The sequence below is a fragment of the Pteropus vampyrus genome, unplaced genomic scaffold, assembly GCF_000151845.1.
Source record: "Pteropus vampyrus isolate Shadow unplaced genomic scaffold, Pvam_2.0 Scaffold8, whole genome shotgun sequence".
Taxonomy (NCBI): Eukaryota; Metazoa; Chordata; class Mammalia; order Chiroptera; family Pteropodidae; genus Pteropus; species Pteropus vampyrus.
In genome coordinates, this window is record NW_011888789.1 from 12,883,427 (window position 1) to 12,895,740 (window position 12,314).

Below are 12,314 nucleotides of genomic sequence, written 5' to 3' on the forward strand. Positions count from 1 at the left end.
TAAAATTTGAATAGCTCTGTATTTAGTGAAGAAATTAAATTTGTAATTAAAAGATTTTTCCACAAAGAAACTCCAAATCCACATTACTTTACTAGTGAATTTTATCAAACATAAAACAAAGAAATAATGCCAATTATACATGAATCTTCTCAGATAATGGATGGAAGCATTTTACAATTCATTTCATGAAGTAAATATTGGTCTGAAGTCAGAACTAGAGAATTAAAATTAAAGGAAAAGAAAATCACACCAATATTTCTCATGAACAGTGTATAAATAGGTTAATAAATCTTGACCAAGTGGAGTTTATCCCAGGAATATGGAGTTTTAACATATAAAACATATGTAATTCAGCATAATAACAATATATGAAGAAAAAAATATTTGAGAAAATTTAGTATCAACTCACAATAAACTAAGCACTCTAGGAATAGAAGAGAACCTCCTCAGTCTAATAAAGTACATCTCTGAGAAACCTGCAACTATTGTCCTATTTACTGGTGAAAGACTCAATATTTTCCCCTAATGAGCAAGGCAAAGATGTTTGCTCTCACCACTTCCATTTAACATTGTAGATCGACACTGTAGTGAATGCTATAGTCATTGAAGTAAGGCAAGATAAAGACACATAATGATTGGAAAGGAGGATGTAAAACTGTCTTTAATCAAACTCAACTTGGCCACATGAGCAGAGAATTCTAAGCCATCTCTCCCCTGACCCCAAGAACTACTAAAACTAATTAGTGAATTCAAATCACTGGATAAAAGGTCAGTGTACAAAATTCAATTGAATTTCTATGTATAAGTAATAAATGGAAAATGAAATGAAATGTACAATTTGATATATATTGTTTCAAAAATATGAAATATATAGAGGTAAATTTAGCTTAATATGTGAAAAATCTGTATATTAAAAACTGACGTTGCTCAGAGATATGAAAGAAGATTGAAGTGACTGAAATCCCACTTTCATAGATCAGAAGACAATATTGTTAAGTTTTGGCCCTACATGAATTGATACATTCATTTAACATAATCCCAATTCAAACCCCATCCATCTTTTTATAGCAATTGACAACCTGATATTATAATTTATTTGCAAAGCAAAGACCTAGAATAGACAAAGCAATTAAAAGAAAAAGAACAAAGGTGGTGGAACATATATACTAATTTTCTTTAAATTTAAAATTTTCTACATAGTTATAATCACAACAATGTAGTATTGGCCAGAGCATGCATATATACCTTAATGGGACAATATAGATAATCGGTATATAAAATAATATTTATATAGCCAATTGATTTTCTGCAAATATGTAAGAATTCAGTGGGTGAAGAAAATCTTTTTAACAAAAGTATATGAACTGGATATCCATGTAAATAATATAAACTTTGACCTCTTATATACAAAAATTAATTTGAAATGGATCAAAGACCTAAATATAAAAGCTAAAATTCTAAAGCTTTTAGTGTAAAACATAGGAGACAATATTTCGATCCTATAATAAGCAAAATTTCTTAGATACAGCAAATAAGAATGAGTTTTTAAAGAAAAAAATGGTAAATTAGAAACTTTTTCTCTTAGACTCTGTTAAGAAAAATAGAATAGCAAGCTTCAAATTGGAAGAAAATATTTATAGTTCATATATATTCAAATATATGTGAATATATATAAATATTCAAAAGCCAATTTAAGCATTTTTATTAAAAATATTAAAAAAAGAAAATTAAGTATCTGGTTTCTGGTCTGAGATATGAGAAGTTTAGAAGTCACCATTTGAGTCTTTACAACAAAAGCTAAACAAATTGAAAAAGCAACAATTCTTCTTAGGTCGGTCAGAGAAATGAGGTTATAGGACAAGCCACTGCACCCCAAATTGGAAAGACTGATAGGCAAATCACAGATAATCAGTGCTTGGGTAGGAAAACCTGAACTGTAATTGACGAATTGTTGGAGAATCAATGTGAACAACTTTTATAGTTAAAAATTCTAGGGAGGCCCTTACACTTTTGTGAGTTTTACCTCTAGGAGCTCAAATTGATTGTCACAGTGAATATTGGAGAGAAGTATTCTCATGCTTCTGGAAGAAGGCAGGGTAAAAGAACCATTTTAAAATAGCCAGAACATTCTATTCTTAAGGAGGTTTACCCTTGCACATATACAAAGTTGGATTTGAAGAAAAAAAAAATCAATAACCAAACAATTTGATTGAAAGATACAGTATGAAAAAAATAACAAAAGAATATTTAAACTTTGAGTTACATGAGTCAATATATGAAATAAATAAAGTTTTGAAAGTATAATATTGAGGCTTATGGTCAAGCTGTTCATTGAAAATATTAATAAGAAATTATCAGCAACAAAAAAAGACAACACCGGGAAACAAACATCTGATATTGACAAACTACATAATTTAGAAGAGACTTGCTACTGAAGACTAAAAAAGTTGATTGAAGGCACTGAATCTTACAAAATGTTAAGTAAGTATAAGAGCCAGCCTCCCAGTGAAATCTGAGGTGAATAGGTAAGCCTGGCTTCTTGGACCACTTTTTTTAGGGTGGAGTTTTAGGGTTTTGCCATTTTAGAGAGGGAAGCTGAGAATCCGAATGTTGCTTTTGACAGTTTCATATTAGAGAAGTTCTATGTGTGAACAGATCTGGCTTATACAATTTATTATAAAAAAGCAAGAGTATAAGAAAACGTTTGAAGAGAATGGTAGTTAACAAGGTATGTAATCAGTATTCTCTCTAAGATTTTGGCACCACAGTGGCATGTTAATATTGTTCAAATTCTATGGAATGTAGTGAAACAACACATTTCTTTTACAAACTAGTGAATAAGATGTTGATTTCTATAAATCTCATAAAGAATAGGATTATAGAAACTGAATTTAAGAACTTCATACTTTGTAAAGAAATTCTATGTTGCAGTTTTATTTCATGGTACCTAATTATGTGATTAACACAGCATTTGTTTACAGACTTGTACACATAAAGACTGCTGTGATCCTAGAACATGTACACTCAAAGGTTCTAAAGTTTGTGGTTCCGGGGAATGCTGCACACAAAAGTGCACGGTAAGAAGCAATCTGTATTTTATAATAGCTCAGCAATTCTTGAAATTCTTGTTTAAAGAAGATAGAAAGCATATTTCACCCTTCCCATTATATTATATGCAAACAACATTGGATTTGCTCTCACACTTCAGCCCATTCAGCAGTCTATCATTTCCAGGACTCTCATGTATGTAATGCCTGATGCTTGGTTTCTCCTGACTTGGCTTCCCATTTCTATACCTCATTACGAATCTTTCTGGTACCCATTGAGATTTCTCTGTGGTCGACATACATCTGGAACAACCCTCTTATGGTCTTATTTTCTAATACCCTAACCTCATGTGGGATTAGGAATTTAGATTAGTTCTTTTAGTTGGCTAAATTCACTGTCTTCTGGTAAAGCCTCTGTTCCTTTGCAATTCATTCAGTTATTGTTATAATCATTCAATCCCTCTTCATTGAAAGCATTTAAAGAATTCCTGAATAATTGCCCAAACCCAGCATAATTCCTAAGGAAAAAAGAAACAAGCTCCTGACCAAGATAAACGTCTATAAGATGGAAGGAAGGGTATGCTTTTATCCTTTTTAAAAAATTTCCCCCAGCTCTATTTGAGATATAATTGACATATAACATGTGTAAGGTTAAGGTGTACAACTTAATGATTTGGCATAAGTATATATTACAAAATAATTACTGAATAAGTTTAGTTAATACATATACCACTTCACATAGCAAAAACATTTAAGATTACTATCTCAGCAACTTTCAAGTATTTAATACATTATTGTTAACTATTGTTAGCCGTAGTCACCATGCTGTACATTAGATCCCCAGACTTATTAATTTTATAGTTGAAAATTTGTACCCTTGGCCATCATCTTCCCATTTCCCCCACTGTGCAGCCTTTGGCAACCACCATTTTATTCTCTGTTTTGGTGAATTTGTTTGTTTGTTTTCTTTTTTACATTCCACATGCGAGATTGTAAAGTATCTGACTTGTTTCATTTAGAATAATGCCCTCAAGGTTCATCTGTGTTGTCACATATGGCAGGATTTCCTTCTTTTATTACTAAATATTATTCAGTTGTGTGTGTATTATTCCTTTGTGTATATATGATGTATATCTATTATATTTATTAATATTTATTAATAACATAATATATTATAATATAGAGTTTATATAACATTACAGATGTAATAATATAAATGATACCATTGTGTGTGTATGCATGTATATCTATACAAAACAGGGATGTGGAGTACAGCATGGGGAATATAGTCAATATTATTGTAATGGCTGTGTTTCGTGCCAGATGGATGCTAGAGTAACCAGGAGGATCATTTCATAAATTATATTAATGCCTAACCATTGTACTTTATACCTGAAACTAAAATAAAATAAAAAAGTAATAAAAAATAAAAGCTTAAAAAAAGAGTGAAAGTATGAGTAACATTCACTCATTAATGGACACTTAGGTTGTTTCCATGTCTTGGATGTTGTGCATAATGCTGCAATGAACATGGGGGTACTCATATCTCTTCAAAATTATGATTTTATATTCTTCAGATATATACTCAGAAATGAGATTCCTGAGTCAATGGTAGTTCTATTTTTATTTTTTGGGGAGCTTTTTTTGTAGTATAGATATTTTAACAGTATTAATTCTTCTGTCCATGAACACAGGATATCTTTTCGTTTATTTGTTTCTCTTTTAATCTTTCAACAGTGCCTTACAATTGTCCATAGACAGCTCTTTCACATCCTTGGTTAAATTTATTTCTAAGTATTTTATTGTTTCTCATAATATACATGTGATTTTTAAAAGTTTCTTTGTACATCGTAAATGTATGGAAATGCAAAGGATTTTTGTAATCTAATTTTGTATCCTGCAACTTTACTGACTTTTTTTGGGTCACTTCTAACAGTTTTTTGGTGGCTTCTTTAGGGTTTTTTTTAAAAAAAATATATTAGGGTGACATTGATTAACAAAATTATATAGGTTTCAAGTGTATAATTCAATAATATGTCATATGTATTCTCCGTTCTGTTCCATTGATCTGTTTTTATCCAGTACCATGTTGTTTTGATTACTATGACCTTTAGTATAGTTTGATATCAGGTAGTTTCATACCTCCAACTTTGTTCTTCTTTCTCAAGATTGACATAGGTATTTAAGATCTTTTATGGTTCTATATAAACTTTAGGATTAATTGTTTTAGTTCTGCGCAAAATGCTATTGATAATTTGATAAGGATTGCATTGAATCTAAAGATTGCTTTGAGTAGTATGGACAATTTAACGATGTTAATTCCTTTTGTGAGGACAATATATGCTTCCATTTATTTGCGTTTTCTTCAATTTCTTTTTACAATGATTTATAATTTATTATGTACAAGTCTTTTACCTCCTTGGTTAATTTGGTTCCTAGGTATTTTATTTTTCTGATGCAGTTGTAAATGGGATTGATTGCTTAACTTATGTTTCTGATAGTTCATCATTGGTGTATAAAATGCAACCAATTTCTGAATATTAATTTTGTATCCTGCTACTTTACTAATTCATTTATCAGAGTTAAGAGTTTTTTGGTGGAATCTTTTGGGTTCTCTCTATATAGTATTATGTCATCTGCAAATAGTAACAGTTCTAGCTCTTCATTTCTTATTATAGCCTTTGTTTTTAAGTCTGTTTTGTCTGATATAAATAAATCTTGCTACTCCAGCCTTTTTTTCATTTGTATTTGCATGAAATTTCTTTTTTTATTTCTTTACTTTCAGTCTCTGTTTATCTTTCCATCTGAAGTAGTTCTCTTGTAGATAGCATACATATGGGTTTTATTTTCTTATCCATTCAGCTACCCTATGTCTTTTGTTTGGAGCATTTAATCCATTTACATTTAATGTAATTATTGATAGGCACATATTTATTGCCATTTTATTATTCATATTTATTTTTTATTTCCCTTTTCTTCTTCTTTAAGAAATCTTTTTAACATTTCTTGTAATACTGGCTTGGTGGTGATGAATTCCTTTAGCTTTTTCCTGTCTGGGAAGCTCTTTATCTTACTTTCAGTTTCAGTTGATAGCCTTGCTGGGTAGAGTAGCCTTGGTAGTAGGTTTTTGCTTTTCATCACTTTGAATATTTTATGTCAACGTCTTCTTGCCTGCAAAGTTTCTGTTGAGAAATCAGCTGATATTCTTATGGGAGTACCTCATAAGTAACTAGATGTCTTTCTTTGCTGCTTCCTTGATTCTTTATGTTTCTTGAAGCATTGCATTTCTGTGTTCACATTTGAAGAGTCTTTTCTTACTGACTTTGGGACAGAAAGAAGCCAGTCACCAAATCAACTCAACTAGAGTTTTGAGGGTCTCTCAGACCTTCTCTATGAGTGTGCTCACTCCATTTTTCTTGTTCCTTCGTTGGAGGACCTATGGATTGTGTGTCTTTTCTCAGTCCTGCAAAGCCAATCCAGATTCAGGGAGCCTCCCATTTATTTTCCCTAAGGCAGTGTCCTGAAGTGGTCAAGATTGTCCATCTTCTAGTTCAGTAGAGTCAAGCCAGCTGCTGATATCCATGTGTTGCATCCAAGAGTGTGCATACTGTTGTTGATGTCTTGTGTGGACCATTGCCTGGGGAGTGTGAACTGCCAGCTCTTGGATGTGTGTTTGGAATGCTGGTGGTGATTTTTGGCTCACGTGAGCCGGGCCTGTTAGCTCATGAGTGGGGCTCTTGGTAGAGTCTGTGAGCAAGTGAATAAGATATGTGGCTGGTTGTTGTGATTTACACATAGGTTGCTGTGAGCCCTCCTCCCTTTTCGCTACTTCTAGGTGTCCTCAGACTGTTTAGCTACGCCAGTTCCCTCAGTTATCTGGGTTGGACAAGACAAAAGTGGGCCTCTTAAGCAGTGTCTCTCAAGGCTGGGGAAACCAGGCTCTCATATAACTTTCATTTTGCCCTCTTGTAGAAATCACAGGCCAGGAGGGTCTCTCTTGGTATTAAACTGTTCCATCTTGGGGGAGAGTTGATGTGGGTAAAGTGAAACTGTTCTTACCTTCTTCAGTGGATCAGAGTAGGTTCATTATTTGTGACAAATGTAGCACTGTAGTGGGAGATGTTGATAATGGGGGAGGTTTTGCATGTGTAGAGCAGGGATATATGGGAAATCTCTATACTTTCCCCTCATATATTCTGTGATCTTTAAACTGCTGTAAAAAGTAAAGTCTTAATAACAAAATAAATTAGAATAAAAGTAAAATTGACATTTACACATATTTGTAAAAGGAAGCATATTCTCAAGAAACAGATATTAATACTTTTTCATTATATTTATATACATATTTTCCTTTACCAGCAATTTTGATCACTGGTTTTGATTTGAATGTTAACTCCATAAGTATTATATGTTGTTTTCTTACCCATCACTTGGAAAATTTGTATCAGATTTGCTACAGGTAACAAATACATGTTGAAAAACGTGAGAAGAAATGCACAGAAAACATATTCTGGGGAAGGGGTATGTATGAATGTTATATAAGCTAGGCCTCTAGGACCTTTGAAAGCTAGAACAAAGCTAGAACTTAGTTTGCATAAGATAATGATGATAGCCAGGGCTTGAATTGAGGAAGGGATTTGCTGTGATGATAATTAAATCTCTCTTAGCAAAAGCAGATATACAGAAAGGGAACCTGGAAGCTATCAGCTAAAGAGTAAGTACTGAAGAGATCAGAGATATATATTTTTTTAATAGTTGTTTGCAATGTGGTATGTTAAATAAACCTTCTCCTGTGTGTCCTTAAATTTTCTTCTTTTAAAATCTACAAACTTTTTTTCTAAATGTTTATGGTGTGTATTGTTTTGTAAATGGTTGCTCATTTCTGCTTTGAGGATGGCATATGTAGAAACCAGAGGCTGCATAGGTGAGCATAGCCATAATGGGTTGAAAATAATTTTTACATAAATTCCTTAGCTCTGTTTTCTTTTAAAAAAATAATTATGGTAGTCTGCTTATCTTTAAGTTTCCCACATTTCTCTCAAGCATTAACCTCTCCTTTATGCACAATAAACTCAATGCCTAAGTTTCTGTGCAATGCTTAAATAGAATAATTTAAAGAAGAATAATTTCATCAGTGACTTTAGCAACTTAGAAATAAAAATGGATGGAAATTTAAAGCCTTAAGAGAAAGAAAACTTGGGTATCATTGATATGTAATTTCTTATGTTTCTTTTCCCTTCCTAGTTAAAACCAGTTGGTATACTTTGTAGGAAATCATTTGATAAAGAATGTGATTTCGCTGAATATTGCAATGGATTTAACCCACACTGTGTGCCTGACACTTTTGCACGCAATGGACAATCTTGCGATTCGGGTAACGCCCACTGTTATGGAGGAAGATGTCGGACATTTAACAAACAATGTAGAGATTTAATTGGAGGAGGTAATGATCATAATTTTCTTCTTAGTTCCTAAATTCTGATTATTCCAAGCTATGTTATTCAATTCTATAGAACAAAAATATAAATGTAATTTGTTAATAAATGAAGTCTTGCCTAGCATATATTATTGTTAGGGGAAATCATATTTTCTTGGTTCTGTAAAGCGAGAAAAAGCCTCTGAATTTATATGGAATTCTTATTTGCACATGGAAGAATCCTCAAGTAGAAATACAGCTTCTCAGAAGATCATATAGAATTTGAGATGGTGTGATTTAGTTTAGACTTAAATGAAACAAGGGTTTTTACTAGAACAAAGCAGGGTTAATAACTGGTTGTGTGGATTTCAAGAAAGAATCTGTTCAAATGAACTTGTTGATGAGTGAGGGCTTCAGCTTATGACTTGCCTAGTCCAGTTTGATAGCTTTCTATAAATGTGTGGATCATTAGCTTCATTGCAATACTATAGATTTTCCTGTACATATGCAGTTCATATTCTTTGAGAGAGAAATTATCCATTCTCAGTTCTCCTTTTAGGCCTTCCTTGGCCAGGTCATAAGAAAGAATTCTAAGAATTATCTAGATCAATATGAATGCCACAATTTTAAGTAGGAAATGACATAGAGGTTTTGGTGATTATTACAATTTTGTTTTGCTTTTCTATCAGAATCATGGTTGTGCTGTCTGGAAAGACAATGGCCACATTGAAGTATTATTTAAAAAGACATATGATTTCACTCATATGTGGAATATAAAACTGAAAGCAACAAACAAGACAAACAAACAAACAAAAACTCATTGACAGAGGCAACAGTATAGTGATTACCAGAGGGAAAGGACATCAAATACATGGTGACAAAAGGAGATTTGACTTTTGGTGGTGAACACACAAGTCAATATACAGATGATGTACTATAGAACTATATTCTTGAAATCTATGTAATTTTATTGATGTCACCCCAATAAATTTAATAAATTAAAAAAAACATAATTGAGGTAAAAATAAACAAATACCAGTAAAATTAGAAAGAACAGAAAAGTGTACTCCAAATTCAATATATCTCCAAGTAAAACCAGGGAAATAAATCTTAGTGCTGGCCAGACATTTTTAGAGTTTGATAGTGGGATGTCAGGTGTTCTCTAGGTGATTTATCCTACTTACTGTTTCTTTAGTATTAGCAGTGATTTTTAAAGCCCTCTGTTAGAATTTTATGTGTTTAAGTGCAATAGTCTTCACCTAAAATAACACAAATTTCTTCTTGGAGGCAAGTATAACATATAAAGCATCTTGATTTCAAACTAATGACTGTCCAATCCTAGTGACCACTTGTGTGAATGCATCTACAATATGATAAGTCTGGGCCTGACTGTCAGTAAGCTTTTGCACTTATTTTTAGAAAACAATCCCAATTTTTAAGCTTCCTGTAGTGCTTGGGGACAATAGGCAGCTATTGAAAATTTGCCCTCAGTCATCATAGTATTTCAACCCAAATTAACTATAATTCTTTGACTAGTTCTTTTATGGCCTGTTGTGGACACTAGTTAACTAGAACGGTCTTGACTACAGGGTTCGAAGCACTTTTGATGCAGGCATTAGTTTCACAAGATAAAAACCATATATGATTTATAGGCAACAGCCAATAAAAATCTTTTTCCATGGACCTAATACAAATCATTATGTACTACCAAATGATTGTGTTTTTTTTTTGTTAAAATATGCTTATGGTATAATATTGAAAGATGTAGCTTCTGCATGAAGAAATATCATTTAAAGTAGAGAAATCTATACATTTATGGTAAAGGACCTTGAGTTTCAGTAGTAAATCTTTCAAAAAATTAGATCAGCAAAGATAGCTCAACGGGAAATGTACCACCTTTTTATAAGCTCCTTATCAAATTCTGTTTTGCAGCATGCTCATGAGTGTTATTTCTGCACATGCGGAAACTCCCTAATCTAGGTATCATATAAATGATGTTAAAGTTTTGGTGTCATTTAGTTTGTGGTGATTCTAGAAGGTAGAAAATCTCATTAATTATAAAGTCACAGACATTATTAGGGGGATTTGTCACCAGATAGAATTGTGTGGCACATAAAGGTGTGTGAGTATAAACCCAACAGTTACATCAGAGTTTCTCAGCCTGAGAATTACTGGTATTTTGTCCAGACAACTCTCTGCTGTGAGAGGTCAGGGTGAGAGGGATTTTCCTGTGCATTGTAGCATATTTAGCTGCATTTATAGTCTTTGCCTACTAGATACAATGCTTGCAGAAATTTTTGATTTTCACAGCTGGGGTGAGACTGTCTTTTAGAGGATAGAAGTCAGGATGCTACAAAACATCCTCCAATGCAAAGAGCAGTCTGTACAACAAAGAATTATCTGGCCCCCAATGTAAGGACTTACTAATGCTCTCTTATTAATTGGTTTCTGTTTGTAGTTTCATGGGGAAAAATATTTGCATGTAATATATCTGATAAGAAAAATTAATATTCAGAATTATAGAAAACTCCTAAAACTCAACAACACAAACCAAATAGCCCAATTAAAATTGAGCAAAGAACTTGAATAGAGATTTCTCCAAAGAAAATATACTAAAGGCCAATAAACATAAAAAAGAAGCTCAAGATTACTACGCATTAAGGAAACAAAAATCAAAACTACAATGAGATGCCACCTAACTCCCATTGTAATAGCTACTATAAAATAAAAGACAAGTGTTGGTGAGGATGTGGGGAAATTAGAACCATGTGCCTTGTTGGTGGGAATGTAAAATGGTACAACCACTATAGAAAATAGTATGATGGTCTCTCAGAAAGTTAAAAATAGAATTAGCATATGACCCAGCAATTCCACTTCTAGCAATTCCACTAGTTAACTAGTGTCCACAACAGGCCATAAAAGACCTAGTCAAAGAATTATAGTTAATTTGGGTTGAAATACTATGATGACTGAGGACAAATTTTCAATAGCTGCCTATTGTCCAAAAGAACTGAAAGTGGTGTCTGTAAGAGATATTTGTACACCCGTGTTTATAGTAGCATGTTTATTTATTTTTATTGTTTATTGGGATAACATTGGTTAATACAATTATATAATTTTCAGGTGTACATTACCATTTGACATCTGTATATTCTACTGTGTGTTTACCACCTAAAGTCCAGTTTCCTTCAGCTACCATATATTTGATCCCCTTTACTCAGTTCACCCTCCCCCTACCCCGCTATATTTGATCCCCTTAACATCATCTACCTCCCCTCTCCTCCCCTTCTGGTAACCACTAGTCTGTAGTCCATGTCCATGAGTCTCTGTCTGTTTGTCCTATTCATTTGTTGCTTTTAGGTTGATATCCCACATATAAATGATATGTGATTTTCAACTTTTTCTGTCTGGTTTATTTCGCTTAGCATGATTATCTCGAGATCCATCCATGTTGTTGCAAATGGCAGTATTACATCTCTTCTTATGGCTGAGTAATATTCGATTGTATATGTGTATCACTGCTTCTTTAGCCAATCATCTATCGTAGGACACTTTGGTTGCTTCCATGTCCTGGCCACTGTGAATAGTGCTGCTGTGAACATTGGTATGCAAATATCATTTTGGATATGAGTTTTCAAGTCTTTGGGGTAAATACCCAGTAGAGGGATTGCTGGATCATATGGTAAATCAATTCTTAGTTTTTTGAGGAACCTCCATACTATTTTCCATAGTGGCTATACCAATTTGCATTCCCACCAGCAGTGTATGAGGATTCCTATTTCTCCACATTCTCTCCAACATTTGTTATTGCTTGTTCTGTTGATTATAGCTATTCTAACAGGTGTGAAATG

The 12,314-nt window shown here is 32.9% G+C and overlaps 1 protein-coding gene across 1 annotated transcript in view; it reads left to right on the top strand.

Annotated features, from left to right (window-relative positions):
- Positions 1-12,314, top strand: part of LOC105300956 (disintegrin and metalloproteinase domain-containing protein 5-like) — a 164,375-nt gene that overhangs the window by 80,024 nt on the left and 72,037 nt on the right. The window contains exons 14-15 of the mRNA XM_023520046.1: positions 2,982-3,077; positions 8,292-8,490. Of these exons, the coding sequence (XP_023375814.1) occupies positions 2,982-3,077; positions 8,292-8,490 (295 nt within the window). The remainder of the gene's footprint in view (positions 1-2,981; positions 3,078-8,291; positions 8,491-12,314) is intronic.